The sequence below is a fragment of the Harpia harpyja genome, chromosome 7, assembly GCF_026419915.1.
Source record: "Harpia harpyja isolate bHarHar1 chromosome 7, bHarHar1 primary haplotype, whole genome shotgun sequence".
Lineage (NCBI taxonomy): Eukaryota > Metazoa > Chordata > Aves > Accipitriformes > Accipitridae > Harpia > Harpia harpyja.
This window is the reverse complement of record NC_068946.1, coordinates 45,263,196-45,285,010: the sequence shown is the minus strand read 5'-3', so window position 1 is coordinate 45,285,010 and position 21,815 is coordinate 45,263,196. Positions and strand designations below refer to the sequence as shown.

At 45.3% G+C, this 21,815-nt stretch overlaps 1 protein-coding gene across 1 annotated transcript in view; it reads left to right on the top strand.

Moving 5' to 3' along the window:
• Nucleotides 1–540: 540 nt before the first annotated feature.
• The window catches only part of ADCY5 (adenylate cyclase 5), a 221,699-nt gene continuing 200,424 nt past the window's right edge, over nucleotides 541–21,815 (top strand). The window contains exon 1 of the mRNA XM_052791136.1: nucleotides 541–1,638. Within this exon, the coding sequence (XP_052647096.1) occupies nucleotides 628–1,638 (1,011 nt within the window). The 5' untranslated portion in view covers nucleotides 541–627. The remainder of the gene's footprint in view (nucleotides 1,639–21,815) is intronic.

Here is a 21,815-nt window from a genome sequence, read left to right as displayed (position 1 = left end):
CGCCCCGGGCAGCCCCGCCGCGCCCAGGGCCCCCCCGGCAGGGGATGCTCCCGCCGCCGCCGGCTGCCGCGGCCCTACGAGCCTGAGCCTCCGTGCCTTCCCCGCCGACCGGCCCGCGGCGAAGCCGCCCGCCTCCCCGCGGGGCGGCCGGTGCCGCCGCCCGCCCGCCCTGCGCCCGGCCCCGAGCGGCGGGTGCCGGGCCGGCGCGGCGCGCTGCGATGCGGCTCCCCCGCGGCGCCCGGAGCCCCTGCGGCTGCCGCGGCTCGGCTGACGGCGAGCTGCCGTGAGGTGGGGCTGTCCCGGCCCCGGCGGTGCCGAGCTCGCTCGGGGGTGTCAAAGCACCGGGGCCGGCGATGGCGCCCGCCGCCGCCGCGCTGCCCTGAGGGTCCCGCCGGGGAGACCCCGGCTTTGGGGGCCGCCCCGGAGACTTCGGGGCCGTTTGCGGGTTTTGCCCTTTTTTTGCTTTTGGGTTTGGGTTGTGTTTTTTTTTTTTCCTTTTTTTCCCCCTCCCCCTACTGTCTTTGGGGGGGTTTGCTCCCAGCTAGCTGCTCGTCCCCTGTGGCGCGGGAGCCCCCTGCTCCTGGCCGGCGGTCGTCCCCCTCACCCCGCTGCCCCTTCCCTCAGGGCATGTCCCGGTCCAACAGCGTCAGCCCCCCGGGCTTCGGCGGCCCCGCGCCCTGGGCAGGCACTGAGCAGCACCGCTCGGCCTGGGGCGAAGCGGAGGCCCGGGCCAATGGCTACTCCTACCCGCCGCCTCCCAACAGGTCCTCGGGCAAGAAGGCCTCCCGCATGTCGAGCAGGTGGAGGAGCGAGGAAGACTACGAGCCCCAGGCAAGCCGGAGCCGCGGGGAGAGCGGCTGCAGGATGATGAGCTTTAGGTCCAAATCTGCCTGGCAGGAGCACGGTGACGACAGCCGACGTCACCGGTCCCGCCACCCGCCTGGTGGTGATTCCCCCGCTGCCCCCAACAATGCCAGCCCCCGGCAGCTGGGGGAGCAGGGGGAGGTACGGCCCCGGTCCGTGGAGCTGGGGCTGGAGGAGAAACGCATTAAGGCCAAGATTGAGGAGCTGGAGGAGGAGGACGGGGACGAGGGGGACTCCGAGGCGGCCTTCTCCATGGGCAGCTGTTGCAGCAGCCTGCTGCAAATCTTCAGGTCCAAGAAGTTCCAGTCGGAGAAACTGGAGCGCCTTTATCAGCGCTACTTCTTCCGTCTCAACCAGAGCAGCCTCACCATGCTCATGGCCGTGCTGGTGCTGGTTTGCGTGGTCATGCTGATCTTCCATGCCGCGCACGGCCACTATGAGGTATCCTACGTCGTGGTGCTCTCTCTGGCCATCCTGCTGATGGTGGTGCTGTGCATGGTGTGCAACCGCAACGAATTCCACCAGGACCATATGTGGTTGGCGTGCTACTCCGTCATCCTGGTGATCCTGGCAGTGCAAGTGGTAGGGGTTCTGCTGGTGTGGCCCAGGAGTGCCTCGGAGGGCATCTGGTGGACCGTCTTCTTTATCTACAGCATCTACACGCTGCTGCCGGTGCGGATGAGGGCCGCGGTCATCAGCGGGGTGGTGCTCTCCGCCATCCACCTGGCCGTCTCCCTTAAGATCAACGCAGAGGATAAGTTCCTCCTGAAGCAGGTAGGTAAGCCCTGAGCCAGTTTGGGTGTGTGCTCGGCAGCCCCCACCTGCCCGCCGCGTTGAAGGCCAGGGAAAGTGGGGTTGTCTGACTTCCACAGGCCTGCCTGATGCTGGAAGGCTGACAGGGCTTTCTGTCAAACCCCTAGGTTACCTGCCACAAGATGGGATGTTGTACAATGTGGTGGCTAGCCTGTAATCTTGCTTCTTTTATAGCTGTGGTGTTTCCTCGTTGCTGCTTTTCATTAAGGCTCTAAACGTTTTAAGATGTGTGCCTTACTAGTTTCCCGTGACCGCTGCTCCAGTGCTGTCAGCCAGCCCTGCTAATGCCCTTCAGTTGTATTTAATGTAAACAGCTCTGCGCTAAGCACACCTGTGGAATGGTATCTGCGCGTGCTGCCGTGTTACTGAGGAATGTGTGGAGAGTCTTGCCGTTTTTATCGGCTAGAGGTTATCCTTGTGTGTCACTCTCGAGTCTGGGTTCAGTGTCAGCACAGCGCTCGCTGAGGCGTCAGAGACCATGCTCCACGGGAATGTGGAGTAAGCGTTTGGTTTAGCAGGAAGATGTTTTGCTTTGAGATGTGCTGGAAATATCTGTGGTGAAGAAGCCCAGAGTCCATATACAGCTAGAAAAAAAAGTTAAAAAAAAAAAAAAAGTATAAATGCAGATTATTATTTAGCTGTGATATCATGTTTAACTGGAGCAGTTCAGTTCACGGGAACAATAAGACTATTATTGAATGCATTACAGTGCAATTTTTAATTACCATATCTGTATAAACAACGGCAATACAAGGCGCCACTCTTCTTTTCAAGTGAAGCAAGCAGCCTTGGGGCTCGTGTACTTTAAGCTTACCGGACACTTTGGCAATTGGGAAACCATGGACTTAAAACGTTGTAGCTATGTGGTAATCATCATCCTTCTGATGAACAGGACTCTGAACAAGGATGAGCCTGTCACGGAGTCAGCCCTGATGCTTGTATGTAACCAGGGATTGTTTATTAAAATCAGGTGTTTGGTAGCGTTATACAGCCCTATCACATAATACAAAATACAGCCTTGCGCTTGCAGTGCCTGCCTTGAGTCTTACTTCTGAGTTGTTTTGGGTTCCACCTATTGCAGTGTCAGGAAAAGTTGTAGGGCTTAAATAAAACTTTGGTAGGATGCGGCTGTTGCTGCTCTGCTCTACAAAATAGCCCATGAAATTACTCTTTTCTCCCCCCTGCCCAGTTAAGCCTGCTTGGACAGTTTCTGGCTTTGTTCTTAGTTTGTTAAAGATATTTTTATAAACTGTACATGGCATATTTTTCTTATGCTTGATATAAATGGCTTTTTGTGCATTTCCAGTAGAGCATACACTGTGAGTGAGACAGTTGCTGTTTTTCTGCTTGATTTGGAAAAGTTTGCTAATGGCCTCAGCTCTTCCTCACTGGGGCTCTGGTCCTGCAAAGCCTTGTGCGTGCTGTTAACTTTGTAAACCGAGACTTGTCCTATTGAATTCAGTGTATTATTTGGAGACCGTATTCTTACATATGTAGGCAAAGCTTGTCATGATTATGGTCAGAAGACTTAGCAGTCTGTTGCAAGCAAAGTTGAGTTTGGAGGATACTAACGAATGCATAGAATATCATTATGTTGGAAAGTGTTTGTAACTGTATTTTAATGGGACGGAGCCTAAATGTCACAAAGGCCACATGATTGACTCCCTCAGTAGAGAATTTGGGATAATTACGGCTCCATCCCTTTCCAAATGCAGCAGGGTTATTTGTAAGAGGTTCAGCTTCTGTATAAACGTGCACTTGTCAAAGGTAAAAAGCACAGGCAGTAGGTGATGGTACAGTATGCACAAATTTCTGCGTTACACAGTTGTTTTCCCTTTCATACTAGCGCTGGGTTTTCCTGCAGTTTGACAATAAATATTCAGTTAATGAGGAATGTCTTAGGAGTACTGTTACTTTGTTTTCAAAGGCAGAGTGTTTCTCCATATTGCCTGTTTATTTTTCCTACTAACACCAAATGCCGGTCTCTATCTCGCTGTGGTCTACATTGGCGTAGCTCTGGCTGAATTCAGTGGGGTTGTACAAGGCCAAGAATCAGATTCCTTGCACGTTTGCGTATGAACATGAGCTGCTATCTCTGGCTGTCTGATAGAAAAATCTGTTTCTGGAGAGCACATCGCCTCACAGTTATTAACAGGCCTTCCTCACTGGGGCTGTATCTCGTTGCCATGGAAATCTGTTGTGTTCAGCTCTGCCCCACCGATGCATGCAAGCCCTGTTTTCCCCCTTTGAACTAACAGGGGTGAAGGCAGACGAAGACCAGATAAATCGGAAAGAGGGGGTTAAGTTGTTTTCAGTGACTTCACGCTGGCGGTCACATCAGCCTGGGTTTTGTGGAGCAGGAGTGGATGTGAATGCATTCGTGACTACGTGACCAGATGGTTCTTTATCCACGGCAGTCACAGAAGAAAGGCTGGTTAGGATGTGTATCCCCTTTCCTCTGTTTCTCATGGCATTTTTAACCATAATACTTAAGCGAGTTCTTCTTTGTGGGGGCTTTTTTCTTTTAATCTTCTCCCAGTTGTTTCCAAGCCAGGAAAAATCATGCACTCTTGTTATGATCCACTAACATTCAAAGCTGAGTGACTCTTGTGTAGACTCCTGAGCACCTTTATGAGGCTCAGGAGCCTGTTAAAAACTTCACTGCTCCTCTTTCTTAAGAGAGTGAAATTCTTGGTTGTAGGTCCCTTTTGGGAGAAAGGCAACTTATTGGATTCTCTTGCTGAGAATGCATGATTTTATTGTCTGAATTACCTTCTCCTAGCACTACTGGACTTCTCTGTCACCAAACTCTCTGGTCCAAGGCTATGCTCATCAGGCTTCATGAAAGGGTTAAGGCAGTCCGCTATTTCTGAATCGGTAAGGTGACAGGAGTAAAGGTAGTTGTAATTGTTCAGTCTTAACTGAGCTGCTTTTTTTAATAATTCTTCTGGGTTCGCTGGATGTTGAAAGTAGGCTCTGACTTCTCTTTGCCACCTGGAGGAGTATGGGGTCTGTCTTTCAAAAGAGTGCCCTGAGCACCCCTAGCAAAAGCAGCAGGTATACTTGGTACCTCTGCGAGTCTGGTCGGGTAGAGGCAATGAACTTGGCTTCTTGAATTGATGTTTGATTTGAACAAAAAATGCTAATTAATACAAATTATTGCATTATATTCAAAAGTTATCCAGTGCTGAGGGAGGGGAGAAAAAAATAAATCATGTATTTGAGAATTTACTCGCACCCAAAGACTGCTGCTGGAAGCAGAACACATTAAATGTATGACACTCCGCCAACTACAAGTCTTGATTGCTTAAAGGGTTTTTTTGTGTACCTACGATCAATTAATTCTAGAGGGACTGCTTTCAGATTTATTGGGGAGGGGATGACTGCATTTGTCTTCAGGTTTGTGTCCTCGTGTTATTCTGGGACAGTTTGGATTACAACTGTGTTTCAATGCACACAAGTCTGTCTTCCTCTCTTTTTATGTATAGTGTATCTCTTTTTAGGCCAGCCTCTTCCATGTGTTGATTTTGATAGACCTTCGGGCTCTGAAAACACACAGAATGCCAGGATTCGTGTAAGAAGTACTTCACGTGTGAATGAGAATATCTAATACTTAACTGAGAAAGAAATATACTATTTATCAATAAACTGTCTTGCAATCACAACAAAGATGATACTAAGATTTATTCTGTGTTCCGGTAGAAACAAACTACCTAGCTGACCCACAGACTTGTACAGACGCATGGGAAGAACGTATAGTGTACAGGTTGCAGATGCTTAACTGAAATCATGTGAGTAGACCAGCTGCCCTCAGTGCAGATAGCCTTGAGTAAGCACTGGCATTTTTGTAAGACTAGGGGCTAAGGGACAGGGAGTTTCACAACAGAGTTTATTGGGCTCTGAATCAGACTTAAAAAGGGATGGGGATTGTGTGTGGGAGTGGGTGGGGGACCAGGGGTAAGGGATAAGAATGCCACATACAACCATCAAACAAACCGGTGGACTGAGGTTAGATTTACTCCTGTTTTCCCATCCAAACCTGTTTTATTGTAACTTTCTGAGGTTCCTTGTTCAAGGATACAGTTAAGCCTTTGTAGTTTATTAACTCAGTGTGAGTGGGTGACTGTTAAGGTACCACGAAAATGTAAGACTGGGAAAGATAAATACTTTTTTTTTGTCTTGTGTCAGTAACCTCATCGAAAGAGAAACTGAAATGCTCTGATCTCTTTCCTCCCCAAATACTACTGCAGACCTTCTGTAAAGGATCTCTGATAGCACAGTTCTGAACAGCTGCCCCAGCACATGCCTCTGATTTATGGCGCTCTGATTCAAGGCTCCTGATGCTGAGCTCTTTCTTTCTCGGCCCCTTTCCATACGCCTCCGTCATAACAACATTACATTAGTACTCCTCATCCTTCACTTCTGAGAACTGTGTACGTGTTGGCCTTTCTCCCTGTCAGTCCATGTTAATGGTACATGATTGATCCGCAGCTGCATGGTGGCTCTCTCAAAAGCGTAGCATTTCAGTTTAACCACTTCTAGGAAGATGTTGGTATGAAACCATGTGCAGTCTCTCTCCTTTCCCTAAATAAACTGTCACTTCAGCAGGACTAAAAACGGCTTCTTACTGTAATAGGATATCGACTTGAGTCTTGTGGATATCTTCTAGCATCTTGTAAAGATGCTTTTTAGATGCAATTTAAATGGCATTCAACAAGAAGCTAGTCACATAGCAGGAGAAATAGTACTGTATGTTCCATCTCAGCCTCAGCGTGCTTAAGATATGAAGGTGATGACTGATTTCAAGACTAACAGATTCTCAGAAGTGTGTCAAGACTCCAGTCACTGTATTGCACTTTCATTGTCTTTGAGTGTCCTTTATTCATAAAGAAGGAGGGATGAGCTACCTGAAATGTGGATAGATCTGTCACTTTTCTTACAGTTGTTTGCTGCCTGTTTTGCTTTTGTCCACCTGGAAAATAGATTTGAGTAACGTTCATTTAGGATGTGATTTTAAGGCTCTCGGCCACATGGGGCCAGATACTGTGTGCCTCAAACAGCACGTAATGTCCTGTTCTGCATAAACATTGATATCAGTAGAGCTCTCATACAGTAAGATGTGCTCCAGCAATGCTAACAACTGAACAATCTGCCTGAGCAGCAGTTTGACTGAAGTTAGTAAAAATTGATGATTTGCGGTCTTTTGTTCAGGGAAAAAATGGCAACCTGAAATATTCAGTAACTGTTGCATTGATAGTTGCCTCCCTATTGTAATTCTGTAACAGACGTAATTAATTAAATCCCTGAGGTATTGTATATCAATTAGTCCTTAGTAGGAATATTGTCTGTATCTCTTGGGAGTGCATGTGTTGCTTGAGGTTTACAAAGGCGTATCTGTTTTTCTTAGCTCCTAAATTACCCTATGATCATGCCACCTCCTAATCTCCCCCCCCCCTTGCTTTATCCTCCTTCCCACCACCCTGCATTAGTTTAATATTTCACTGTAATGTTCACTGGTATCAAAAACTTTTAGTGTAATAGTGTTTGAGTGCTGTGTGTCTAATTTCTGCATGTTACTGGATTCTTAATAGGTTCGTTGTCGTGGTAAACTGACCCATTTGACTCATTTCTCTCAGCCTTGCGGTAGGAATCGCAGTCTTATAGCTGGCTTGGATCTCTGTGAGTTGAAGATGAAACCTGATGGGAATGATTTAGGTGCATTGCTCTACCAGATGCACTAATTCTAGCAAAAGGCTTGTCCTTCTAGGCATTTTTATGACACGCTTGAAAAGGCAGGGTGTGCTAGTTCTGTTTATTTCTGGAGAGGTGAAGATATTTAAGCAAAATGTTGGGATTCATCGAGATGCGTGAGGCAGAAGGATAGCTTTCCATGCCTTAATCTTACAAAGCAGTCATTGACTTGCCCTTCAGTGTCCTGGGCTCGATGGCTTAGTTTGATACCAGTGTGACCCCTATACTCTGTTAGAGACCTGTCCAAGGCAGGATATCTTATTTACATGGTCTTTGTGATTAACTGCATTCAGATGATTGATTTATAAACCTGAATGGCAGCGGAAACAAAATGCTGATTATCCTAGTGCTAAAGGCTTGCTGGAACTGGTCGTGCCCTCTCAGAGCCCGAATCGGCTCAGCGCTTCCTAAATGCCCTTTTGCTCCAAGTTCGCTGTTGCTTGGGTAGCGCTGCCGAGGTCTGGGGTGGAAGAGAACTGGGACTCTGCCCAGCTGGAATGTGAACTTTGGGCACCACACTGTTCTCCAAATGCATTCAGTTTGTGTGTGATTAGCTAATCTTTCAGTCATGCACCATAGCTCCCTCTCAGTCTTTTAAGAAAATTGGAACAATTGCTAACTTTTTGGCCATTGCAGTAGTTGGAATAGTTACAGTCTTTTGGGAATAGCTGGTTTTGTCTTCATATGTTGGTTCTGGATATTACTCCCATTTTCTAATCGAACTAAAAGAACTTTCCTTCTGTCCTGGTAGAAGATGCAATGAAAAATCTCCAGCAGCAGCTGAAGCACTGAGAGGTAAAAAATGAAATTATTTTGACAGCAGCTTCCATGTGTGTGGTAAAGTGGTCCACCCTGTAGCTGGTAGTGGCTTCTGAGAACCCGTGCTTTGAAAAGTTCCTGTCTTCCTTTTTTTTTTCCTTTTTTTTTTTTTTTTTTCCTCTGCAGGTGGGTGCGGTTCAGAGAAAACACCCGCTTTTGTTTGGGGAGGTAGAATACAAGGCTCCAAGTTTTGCTAGCCTTGGGCAAGCTTTATCTTCCCATCTGCTTTATACTGTAGGATTTACATGGCACCTTGCACAGGTAATCTGCACCCAGAAAATGTAGTGCAGAGGGAGCTGGAGTGCACCAGAGTCTCCCCGGAGCCTTCCAGCTGCTACATGATTTCATGATGTGCTACATGGGGGTTGTTTTTCATGGCCTGGAGGGGTAGGACAGTGACAAAGTGTGTACAAGGAATGTGAAGATTCACAGCTTCTGGGAAGTGGGTGGGGTTCCTGTATAACTGCTGTGTGACTTTTTTCATCTCCTGTGAGTCCTGTGTTTTGATGTGGGATATACTCCGTGTTAGTTCCTTCCCTCCTTCTGAAGTCTAGCCTAGTGATCTGAACTTGTGATATCTTGCATCCAAGGGATGCTCTTTCTTCTTTTTGTTTTGACATTGATGTTACTTTAAAAAAAAAAAAATTTGTCTTTACCTGAGATATATCCTGCTGCTGCCAGAAATTTTATTTGATTCGTTATTATGAAGTCCTCGGGCTAGGTAAAAACCCAAGGGGAACTCTCATGTGAATGAAAAAACACAACCCCAAAGATATTAAAAAGGATAATCTAGTTATGAGGGGGTGTGAGAAACAGACAAGAATTTTAATATTTGTCTCCTGAACTCCAAAGTGTTCTCACCTTATCATAGGAAAGCTTGAGGTTTCCAGCACATAAGATCACACATAAAATGGCTGTCAGGCCAAGACAAGAGTCAAAATGCTTTTTAGCACCTGCAGCTGGATCACTCCCAAGGAAATCTGTACTTGATGTTTTACAATGGTGATAAGTCTTGCCAGATTCATTGCTGGCAGGTACAGGAATGGCATCGTTGAACAGATCTGTGGTAGAATTTAACATGAGATGGTCTTGTTTTGACACTCCAAAAAATGGACTGAACAAAATTTAAAGCTCTGCCTTCTGCTTTTAACCTTGCATTTGAACATTTGGGAAGCCCTTGTCCCATCAGAAGCCTGGTAGTTAGACAAGCTTGTGAACTGCTTCAGCCAGACACAGTCAGTTTGGCACCACAAAGGTGATACATTTACAAGTGGTAAGAGACCCCATGGTTTAAGAATTCATGGAAAGTGTTGGCATCACCAACAGTATTGCTTCTAGTGCCACGCTGGCCTCGCTGATGCCCAGTATGATTTTTGTTACAGCATTCACTATAGAAAGTTTCATTGTATTGCCAGGCTTTGTTCTGAAAATAAAATATCTTTATGTACTTTTTTCTTCATATTTGTAAGTCGCTAATGCAATTGCAATGTATTCTTACTCTCTTCCCCAGACATCAAGAACACAAATCATGTTTGTGTGTTTAAGATGTTATCTGGACTGTCTGTAGTAATAGCATCAAGCAAATCCAGTGTGCACTGTATGGTCATCATTTGTGGCTTCTCCTACTTCAAAGCAGCAGAAATACCAGAGGAGAAGTATATTTCAAAGCACCCTCAATCCTGCCCCGATTTTGCTTTTAATTCCTCTAGCTAGACTGCTGCTCCTGCAGTTTGAGTGATGAGTTTTCAGGTGAAATATTAAACTTCCTTTTCTTTTCAAGAAAAGTTTTACACATCCATGCAGCGCCCGTAAAAATTTTTACTGTGAATTGGTCCTTTGTGGTACTGCTGTGCTTGGCTATCATCCTCCCTTTTCCTGGGAAACTTTGCTTTTGCGAGGTTGAGTTGGGGATTAAAGCTGCTCTACAGATTTAACATACACATTCCACTAGTATTGGAGTGCATCTTTGCAGACAGTCAACAAAGGACTGTGCTGATGCAGCAGAAGGGGAATATAAATGAAGAAAGGTTTGGGTTTTCTTTTTTTCTTTTTCCCCCAGACATTAGGAATTGATCTCTCAAAGCAGCAACTTACGCAAACTGTTTATTCCTTAAATGTGTTTGCAGCTTGTATAAGACTTTCTGTCTCACTTCATAGTCAAAAGAAAAGGCTATGACATTGCTTGCAAGAACCTGTCATAAAACATTGCTAATGCAGACACGTCCCTGGCTGTATCTTCTTCTCCAGAAAAAGCCATGGCTCCTTCCCTTTATTTCTTGCTCTAGACTAAATGCTACAAGCACTGATCTCTGTGTGTCTCAGACTCTGAAAACTGAATTCTTACAACTAGTAATGTAGTAAGGGACTACTCAAATCAGTATTTCTAAAAACAATAGTTTGCTGGTCAGCCCACAGATGACAAAGCTACTCAGACATGCTTGCTCAGTGATGAACTCTTTCCATTTGCTGGGAGGTACCCAACAGCAGCTTTGTGTGTATTCTTGCTTAATGTGTGGGTATTTATGCACAGAATTACACAAATGGGTGGACCAAGGGATACGTTATTAATGAAGATGTTTCCAGCTGAATGGGATTTCTTTTTTTTGGGCAGGTGGTTACTAGTAATCTCACAGAGGAAAGGAAGAAATGCTCTGCGGTACTAGGAAAGGAGGATACTCTGCAGTGTGGTGGGAGACTGTGTAATTAAAATGTCAGTCTCACTCATGCTAAAAGCTAACTGCAGTCTTTAAAACCGTTAAACATGAAGTAGGTTACTAGTGTGGGAACTGCTATTGTGTGGTGAACTCTCTGGATCTTAAGGCCAGGAAGGACTACTGAGCTCGTTTACTCACTGAACAATTCTTCTCTGATACTTAATGATTTCTTCTGTTCAGATGGTATGGAGGAAAAAAAAAAGTTTAAATGCTGAATTTCACAGTCTTTGTCAGTTGAAAAAGCAATCTGCAGTGATCTCTGAACTGAAGGTGAACCGAACCAGTACTTTTTTTCCTCTCCCCTCTTAGTAAGACATGTTCCTGTGATGGAATATATTGCGGGTATTTTCCTGCTCAAGGTGGTGGCATCTACTTAAAACATTACACAGGTGGTCATGTTAGTTTGTGAAGGGGCTCTGACATCATGCCCAGATTTTGTACTGGGTAATTATGTTCTTGCCTTCTGAATTGATGTTGAATATGGCATTTTTCTTTGCTCCATTTCCATTCTGGACTCTTTAACAGTACACCACCAAATAGCTGCTGTACATATGTGGGTTTTACTATCATAACTGAGAAATTTGCAAGGCTGTTGACAAGCCAGAAAAATGGAATAGAGCTCAGGCTTGTATCTTCTTAGTTGTGTTGGTATGCTGGAGCAAGTGTCACCCTCCTGCTATGACAGATGCACTGATAACTTTTGAAAGCTACAAAACCAGAGATGATACAGTTGAAGAATGCTTCCAGAGGTCAGTTACGCCATCCCACTGCACCAAGACAAGACCAAGTCAGTCTAAAACGTTAGTGGCAGGTAGTAATCACAGTTCCATCTGAAAAAACCTCTCCTTTGTATATGTGCTCTTTGGGTCCTGATGTGCTTTCTTGTTTGTTTGTATTGTTGGGTTTTTTTAAGCAAATGAGCAAGCACAGCCCTGGGTAGGAGCAGATAGTAGAGAAGAGATGTCCATGACTAGAGCTCTCTGGCTGCTCTTAGCTGAAACTGGCTCTTAGTTTCCTTGTTTCACCCATCTTTAGTTCCTATCCTGCCCAAAGCCTGCAGTTCTCTCTTTGTCACAAACAGTACGTTTGTGTGACATCTGGCACAGCTGGGTCTCATTCCTGAATGAGGCCTTCTTGAAAGCACTGCAGTACAAGCAATAAGCTTGAAGGTTAAGTGTCCTTTCACAGGTGACTTCACTTTCAGTGCCTAGTCCTTCTCAGCTGTTAGGGTAGGTGTACTTAGTTAGCACTCCAGGGCTGCTCTGCGGGCTCTTAAAAGTGTGTGCTTTTTGCAGCTGTGGTTGAAATGACTGTGAACAAATACTTAAGGAAGTATTTCCTGAAAATATTTTCAATGCTCATTAGAGAAAGTTAGAAGACTGCATTTATTTTGTTGTTTTCCTTCTTCCCTAATGTGGACAGTAAGTATCTGGCTCTATGAGTAGTCATGACACTAAAGGTTTGTCCAAGTGATGATGTCTAGGAAAGGTAACCCCAGGTGGATTACGTAAACCACAGTATAGAGCCCACTATATAGAGACTGTAGTCCAGTGCTGAAATCACCTTACTCTTCTATTTTAGATGCAAATGGACCTAGTTAATTTAATTCGCTTCCAGAGGGAATGCAAACTAAATAAAGTCATGCTTGTTAAGAGGAGTGTTCACACAGGTTTAAATAATTTTCTTCAATTTATTTTGATGAACTTTTCTGACCAGACCAATCTTTACTGTAATATCTCCAGGGTAAGACTGTAGCTTGTGTAAGCCAGGAGTACTTTATATTATTAACTTAGTGCATTACCCATATATGCTGTTTTCTATTAGAAGAGGTAATGTCATGCTCTGTGCTACGTGCTTACCCCCTTGGCAAGGGCTGGGGCTGGTTGTGATAGGGACAGAGTCAACAGAGGAGCTTATCTGTCGCATTTAGCCAGCCCTTGGCCCTGTTACCAAAGCTGCTTCTCGGGAGCCTGGTCACGAGTGTCTCCTCGATATGACTGCTGCTGTGCTAGGGACTGCTGCAACTGCTCACTACTCATGCTTCGCAGAGAAATGATCTGCTTTCAGAGCCTGACCTCTTGCTTGGGGCTGAGAGTAAACCTTTTCACTGCCAATTCCTTAGCAGCTGTGACCAGGACAATATACTGTAATAAGATGTAGGTCTACGATTCCCGGTTGTTAAACGCTGAAGTGGCAGGTGACAGTCTGGGAGAAGCTCGTTTGGTTTCCATCAGCTCTTCTGTTTAAAGCCATTTGTAATACTGCATGCGCTATTCAGCTAGTGCCTTGCTGCAATGTGAGCATATCCACTGCCTGTGAAACTTCATGGGGAGAGATGCTGACAGCTCCTCGTCTGCCAAACCTCCTGCTGAAGATTATTGGAGAAATATTGTGCTCCATTCAAATGGGTGGTATTGTAACATAGGCTTGCTGTTGGAAACTTAGCGTTTGGGTCTGGGCAGAATGGGAGAAAGTGTTGATTTCCTTTCAGTAAAGAGGAGAAAAACCTGAAAGGTGCCTTCTGCACAAACAGTGGCCTTAGGCAGGGCTGCAATTTCCTGGGCTGAGTTAAACAACTTCCAAATCTTAATGGATACCTCTTTCTTCCTCTGCTATTCACTGTCCCAGCCAGATGTAACAGGAATCTTACCTCTCTGTTCAAACCATACCCTAAATCCTTGTTGCCTTGTCTAGTTTTTGTTTAGCACCACAAGAAATGAGTTGGAATCTAAGTGTGTTCTGCCTATCACCAAAAATACCTTTTTCCCTCTGGCTGCTTGCAAAGTGCCTTTAACTCCCCTCGGGGCTTTTCTGTATGAAGGGACAGCTGGTGTAGAACAATAGTGACTGATTTACACTGATCAATCCACACATTACTGAAAGGCATCTGTCTTGTACTAGGCACCCTGCAGTGCACTTTTTTCAGAGAGATGCTGGTGGAAGATGTGTCTGCAGTGTCTCCTTTCTCTTTCCCCAGCCTGACTCCTCTGTAGGTCTTTGGAAAAAAAACCCTGAGAAGAAATACTGTAAAAAAATTTAGTAGTGAGAGGTGCATTTTCCTCTTCTTCACTGATGTGGTAATGGATCACTGAGACTCTGGTTTTCCAGAGTTTTGGTCGTGTGTACTTTAGCAGCAGTACCTGCCAAAGAGACAGTCGAACTGAGTAACTGAAATGTTTTTTGCTCCCAGCCTGGTTTCAACTCAACCAAAGTTAGTTTAGTCCACTTATTTGGACCAAAATAGTCTGGGAGGTGCACATATGCGCCTGAGCTGGCAGATCAGAGGGGCGAGTACCATCTAGTGAGAAAACAGTGTCAAAGAGCTAGGAGCAAACACAGATGCAGCTGAAGGATGTTAAGGACAACATCCTGACAGGGACATATGCTGCTTTCAGACTTTGCTGGAGGGAAGGGCATAAAGCCCTATTTCCAGGAAACCCTTGACATAACAGGAGAGAGGACGGCCAAGTATGGTCTTTCCACCTGCTGCAGCCCACCCTTCCTCTCCTGTTCCCTTGCTTTTACCTCTTCAATGAAGTGCACAGCCACAGGAGAAGGCCCGAGGCAATGCAGCTGTCTGTTCCTGCTGCTGGTGCTTATTTTTCTGGTGCACTTCACCTGTGCCGGTAGCTAGGATGAGCCCTGGCAGCCGTCAGTTTTCACTGACAGCAATCAAATGGTGTTGCTTACTGACAAAAGGAGATACAGTTGTGTAAGTGTCCTGGTTTCAGCTGGGATAGAGTTAATTTTCTTCCTAGTAGCTGGTATAGTGTTATGTTTTGGATTTAGTATGAGAATAATATTGATAACACATTGATGTTTTCAGTTGTTGCTAAGTAGTGTTTAGACTAAGTCAAGGATTTTTCAGCTTCTCATGCCCAGCCAGCAAGAAGGCTGGAGGGGCACAAGAAGTTAGGAGGGGACACAGCCAGGACAGCTGACCCAAACTGGCCAAAGGGGTATTCCAGACCATGTGACATCATGTCCAGTATATAAACTGGGGGGAGTTGGCCAGGGCGGGGATCGCTGCTTAGGAACTAACTGGGCATCAGCTGGTGAGTGGTGAGCAATTTCATTGTGCAACACTTGTTTTGTGTGTTTAATTTCTTTAATTATTGTCATTCTATTATTGTTCTCATTATTATTTTCTTCCTTTCTGTTCTATTAAACTGTTCTTACCTGAACCCACAAGTTTTACCTCTTTTTTTTTTTTTTGTCCCCTATTCTCTCCCCCATCCCACTGGGTGGAGGGGAAATGAGTGAGCAGCTGCGTGGTGCTTAGTTGCTGGCTGGGGTTAAACCACGACAATAAGGTACCTGCAGCTGCGGGGTAGATATCCATTGCCCTGTGCTCCAAAGTGACAGCAAAGAACAGTTTATTTCAGTGGCTGCTATCTCCTCTTACCTTGGTAAGAAGCTCCAAACTTTGTTAATGTCTTGAATGTCTCTGGCGGTCTGGTTGAAAGCTTCCTCTTTGGTCTCTAAATAAACCACAGTGGATAACTTTATTAAAAAAGGACACTGCCCCAATTCCCTCCATTTTGCTTTGGTATGATTGGAGTGTGTGGTGAGAGCATGATCCAACAAGCATTACTTTGGAAGCCTCACCTACTGCATGGGATTCAAGTAGTGCCCGCTCCCTTGCACTTCATGTGAGGGCAATTAGTGCACGTGCATGGCAATTAGTGCTGCAAATGAAGTCGACACGGGTGTATTCTGCCTCTTTAATGGCTTGCTTTCCTCCTCTGCCAAAAGAGCAACTAGGCAGTCTCAAAGGAACCTGCTGCCTTCTGATATTTAATTTGCTTCAGGCTTACCTTGGCATTCTGCCTCTTTCTTCTGCTGCCTAGCCTGGCCCACCTGCCTGTTCCTGCTACCAGTGCTGCAGAGAAAACGATACCTATTTCTAGCAAATCAGGCCATGACTTGCCAAACGTGCTGCAGTTGGGCCTCACAGACCTCCAGCACCATCTCCCCCTGACGTGCTTTGTCACTCTCAATTTCTGACCTCTTTTCAGGAGAGCATTGGGCTGGTTTCTGATGAACCGCACTGCAAGTGGCATCGCCTGGCAAAGGAACATGCTGGTGGGAAATTGCAGAGCAATTCTCCTGTTACCCATCTTTTTGATTTAGGTATCACAGTGACAGGGACCTTAAAATATCCATGATATCCAGTGTTTATTTGTCACCAACAGTGACTCGCTGGAGTGTATATATGCTGGAGTATAGATGGTGTGTGTATAAACTCCCTATATGTATGGAGTTACATGATGTGATTCTTAACCAGAATATTAACTGTTCCAAAAGATTTTTAAAATGAGATTGGATGGGAAGGGTCTGGCAAAACAAACTTGCAGTTGAATAGTCAATGATTATAGGAAAAGTAAGGGGTTAAAATAGTAGAAGAGACCTTACAAGCCACTGACAGTAAGAGGAAGGCATGGAAGTGTAGGTGGGGCATGTTAATTTGATCATGAAGTTTTGGTGCGAGCCTCCTTGTATGGCTTTCCTTATTGCAGCAGAGCACCCTGCACCATGGACCACCCATCTAGGTTTGTTTTTTGAATGCCTCACAAGGAGTATCTTTCCAGTGTCTCCTAATATGACTCTTAATAGGAAGCTGGTAGTTCATGAAAGATATTTTTGAAGTGGAAGGTGTTTTTTTCATGAGGCAGGATTGCTCTGGACAGGAGTGTGGAGTAACCAGCTTTACTCTGAGCGGATGCTGTAGGCAAGAAGAAAAAGTTCAGCATTAGTCCCTGCAGAAGAAAAATCGCCTTAGAGAACCTGTCCGTTGAAGATGATACACTGGTTTAATGGCATTACTTTGGGGGCCTTTTTCTTATGCACCACTGATTATTGAGACAGTTCAAATGTGGGTCAGTTTTTCTTTCTTTTTAAGTAGGGTTTACATAAAGCAACAAGGAAGCTGTTGCTTCCTAGATAACGTGGGTCAAGTGCTGTTTTGCTGAGGAAATGGGGAGGTTTTTACTTAGCTAAGCATTAATATTCAAGTGTTTCCTAACTTTCTTGCGCTGAGGTCCTACATTGTTACACTGCTAAATGTTTCTGTAACAGACGTGTGCATCGAGCCGTGATTTTGCATCATCAGGACCACTAGTTCATGTGACTTAGAGGTGGATGGAGTTCACAAAGGGTGTGCGAACCCCATCATTCCAGCTGCCTTCAAAGCCAGCTCCAAAATTCATGAAAAGCAGCTGCCACAGAAGTGCTTGGTGACTTTCAGGAGGAGTGGGGAAAGGCAGGCAGAAACTGCATATGGATGGGACTGCGTATCTCTGCTCATGAAGTCATGAACATATGGAATAGACCGTGGTTGAGGAGGTCTTGGTGGTTGGAATATTAACTGTGGTGAAAACAATCCTGGAGGAGCACATGTGTCTGTGCTGGTGCTTTGCATGTGTGTTGTCACGGAATTTCCAAAGAGGGCCCTAAACAAAACAGCTTTATGGAAGAACAAAACAGCATTGTCAGTGGTGGCTGAGGATGCTGTGCCGGCACCTCTTTCCATAACCATGCTCTGAACTGGTTCTTGTTCACAGCGTTTCTGTGGCTGTTGCATGCACAGTTCTATGTTAGCACCTGCCTTAAAGGGTTTTATGAAACTGTGGTATAGAAAACGGTGGCTGTGCTTTGTTTGAACTTAGCTACTTTTTCTAAAACTGACATTTTTTTTCAGACCAGAATAACTTTTCCAAAGGGAAAAGCATATGGAACAGTGAGATTTTTTTTGAACAGCTGTGTTCATGAGCATTCCCTTGCTTTGTGTCTGGGAGACTGTATTCTAGCCCTCTGCACTGATCATATGTCTGATCCAAGGTTTTGTTCATTTGATCAGCCCCTTGAGCCATCAGAATCCCTCTCCACGCCAAGGTGTTTGAGGATCGTGATGAGGACAGTGATCTGATCCTTCTGGATGAGTGTGCGCAGAGGGTGTCTGTCTGTCTTGATCATGGTGGTGATGTGGTGCTGAACAGAAGTGGGTTTTGGTATGTTGTGGAGCATCTCACACTTGTCACAGTGAACCTGTGAGACGGCTAGTTTGACCCATCTACCTTGCAGCACAAGGGGAATGTGTATGGCTTCCTGGGGTCCTTGGCTTTTCAGCCTCGATAACGAGGCAGGGGAGGAGAGGTCTGGTGAAAGGGGTAAAACCTTCTTCTTGCATCATCTTGGGTTGGTTAACCTGTAAAAGAAAGTTTCCAAAGCTACTCTTTCCGGTCATGCACAGGCACTCAGCATGACACCCCTCAGACATCTGAAAGCTCCCAAGCAGGTCTTCTGAATTTAGGCATCTAAAATCTTCCTAAAGAGCATTTTTCATTGACTAAATGGTGTGACTGCTGCCTCTTGCCTCTAGTCACTTCTACAGAATAAATAATAAGCTTGTGGGCTTCTGTATTTCCTACTGTTCAGTCAAGCTTCTGGATGTAGCTGCACTGAATAGGCATGAGCTGCCTGAACAATCTTGCATATCGCAGCATGCTGATTACTTATGTGATCAGCAGTGGAAATTGGTGTGGTAGAGCAGAAAGGATTCTCACAGTACCTTTGGCTAAACTCTGAACAGCAAACTTCTGCTAGAAATGAAAGAAAATACGGTAGACTCAGAGGCTAGGTGTCTCTTGGGTTTCGTTAAAGCACAGAAACTTTTTCAGTGGGAATACTGAAGGCCTTGCCTTTGAATGCTGGGAGAGCAAAAGGGAACAGGTTACTATTGAAAATGCTTAGTGTGTTGGCCTGAAGAGGAAGGGCACAGTCTGTGCTCTGCAGGTGAAGGGCAAGTACTTAGGGATGCTAATGGTTGGGCTACAACTTCCTTGTTGAATTCTGTGCTTGCAGTACTGCCTGCCTGTTTTTTTCTGTTCTCCATCCCCTTCTGTGCCATCCACGGCAAGAGAAAGCAGTGGTAGCTCACTCTTGAGAAGTGAGATATTATATGGGATGGTGGAGTTAGGTCTGTGGGACCCTGGGGAGGGTCAAACTGAAAATAGGCTGTGAAGGAGAGCATGTGTGGGGGGAGACAGCAAATACCATGTGTGAGATGGAGGGGCTTCTGGACCTGTATGGAGGTGGTAGGGGCAGCAGACTGGAAGAGAAACCAGAAAGATCAGTAGGATGGTGCATGGACCTGAGGAAAGGCAGCTGCGAGACATCACTTGGGGTTGTTATTTTTTAGAGTAAACTTGTGTCTATTCTTTTGAAAGCAAGGATTGCTTTAGATCTGGACCAGTATTATAATATAGACCAGATCAACCAATTCTTTAATTTTCTTCTCCCCTCGAACAAAGGAAAACATTACAAAGAAGTTGAAATTAAAATGAATTGTGAAGTGTTATCTGGTGCTTGCTGAGCAAAATCTCATGAGCTAGCTGAATTAGTAGTCTGATGGTGTGTTGTGTAGGATGTGGTGAAGCCCAGAGCCTTGGCTGTGGCAAAGGAATAGGGCACCAAAATGGGCCAAGTATGCCCAAGCCCTGCTGCTGCCTTGGAAGGGGGTACACGATTGCTCAAAATTGTCTGAAGGAGGCTTCAAAGAAGAGGGTGGAGGGAGAAGAGAACAAGGGGCTGGATGGAAGAAACAAAGACAGACTGGTACTCTGAAGATGAGACCCAGAATGTCTTGCCATGGATCTTATATTGGGAATAACACTTACTGAAGTTTCCTGGCATGCACGTGCTTGTCCTCTTTTTCATGTGTGACTTCTCCATAACAAACATCTCTCAGCTGGGACTGACAATGGAAAAATTGTAGGAAACTTTCACCAAACAACTCGGTGGTAGGGCTACCTCCTGTTTTGTTCTTGAGCTTTTCTGTTTTAAAGGAACCATCTGCTGTATAACTGTAAACACAGCAGACCGCTAGCAAGCTTTATCATCCAAGGGTCAGTATCCATCTAAGACAAACTGCTGGCAGGCTTCTGTGCCCTGTCTTTGTGTTGCTGCCACCACCGCTTCTTCCAGGCTCTGAGCCTGTGGAATTGGGCAAAGTTAACTTCGTAGATCACAGGCTTCCTGCAGCGTGTTGACGGTGCCCTCCTGCACATGCAAAATTGCTAGAAGCAGACAGACCCACGAATATATCAAGCTGGTTTGCTACTTCAGCCGCACCCACGCTGGATGTTAGTGTTGCTCTGTGAGTGAGTCAGGCTCAACAGCTGAGCGGGTGCATTTCAGTTTCTCTTTGCAGAGTGTTTTATAGTGTCTACTGTTGTCAGGAAATCTTTGGCAGGCAAAGCAGAGCACTCTGCAGAATCTCTTTTCCCTCTGCACGCCTTGCCCAGCAGCATAGGTCAGCAGTTAAGTCAAGAAGTGTTACTCGGAGGGGATGGGATCTTGTGTTATAAGCATATCGTGACTGTGAGTCCTTGTGGCTTAGGATAGGGTAGGCTTGACACAGCTTACTTCTCATGCTTTTATTGAAGTCGTGTTTTACCTATTGAGGCTTCTTCCAGAAGGAAGAGGTGGAGGCTGCCAGGGCTAGATGAAGGGAAAGAGGGAGATGCTGAGGATGGAGTGACAACTTAGTTCATTAAGATGGGGAACTCTGAGGGGGTTTGTTGGAGGAAGCACTGATAGGGGATGTGCTGTACCAGATGTGATTTCTCCTCAGCAGAAGAGAAATCTTCTGGCCTGGTTTAATGTATACTACGAACCTGCAGAACCTGGCACAGCCACCAAAAGAAGCATTTGCTGTGGCAGCACAAGTATTTTTGTGGCGTGTGGAGACCCAAATCTGGGAACGGGCTGCATTTGACATTACCTGGGGTAGGGGGAGGAGGACAGTTGTAGGTGGTACAGGGGAAGGCAGGACACATAACATGCTTGTTAGTGCTCTTATGGGGGAAATTGTGTATGGGTTCAGTATGAGTGAAACTGGCCAGAACACCTCGAGGTGGTTATTTCTGGTTTAATGCATCTAATGAATGGGCTCCGACCTGGCCCACATCAGAATGAAAGAGGAGAAAGCAGTTAATACTTCCACTGTTAACAGACAGGCCAGATCATAGGGCTTGAGAGGGCCCAAGTCTTGAAGCATGTCTTTAATTTAGTCTCTGGTCTCTAGCAGCTTGTTTTAATTTATCAGTCTCATCTTCCTTAAACTGATGAGGAAGTTAATGTGTGTTTATAGAGACCACACCACAAGTGATATGAGGAGCAACTAGTTAATGTTTAGCAAAGTTCTCCTGAAAATGAGGAGTGGTATACAAGTGCTGTTCTAACTGTATCAAGATCACTCTTGAAAGAAAAATGCTATTTTAAAGAATGCTTTTGTCCCCTTAATTGTTGCCTTTGCAAGTGAGGTTAAAATATAGCCATATATTCATCCATTGCCCAGCTAATGACATATAGAATTACAAAAGCAGAGGTCTATACCTTTACAACCTAAAGAGAGGTGTATGTCAGGTGAATGAAGCCAGGAGAAAGCCAAGCTAAAAAACATGCAGAGCAAAGTGACTCAGATGGCAGAATGCCCCAAAGAAAACTTTCAACAAGGGTGATTCATTAGCAGTCAAACAGTCCTTTTTCTTCTCCTGCCTGCTACATTTACATTTTGAAATGTGTGCACATCTCATGGAAGTGACATTCCTAGCTAAAGTGTTCTTCTAAATGGGAGAAAGGAAGATTTTGTGCTTTATGTTTGATAGGCTGCAAGGCTTGGACTACAAATAAAACTTTCTTTAGTGGGGTACTTGTGTATAGTCTGTAAGGTATTGCTAAAATCTTGTACTGATAGCATCATGGTGCTTTGGGCTATGATTTTGACCTGCCTAAGGAGATACCCAAATTCCAGGCCTGGATCAGTGCAAAACGGAGAGATCTCAAATTTGT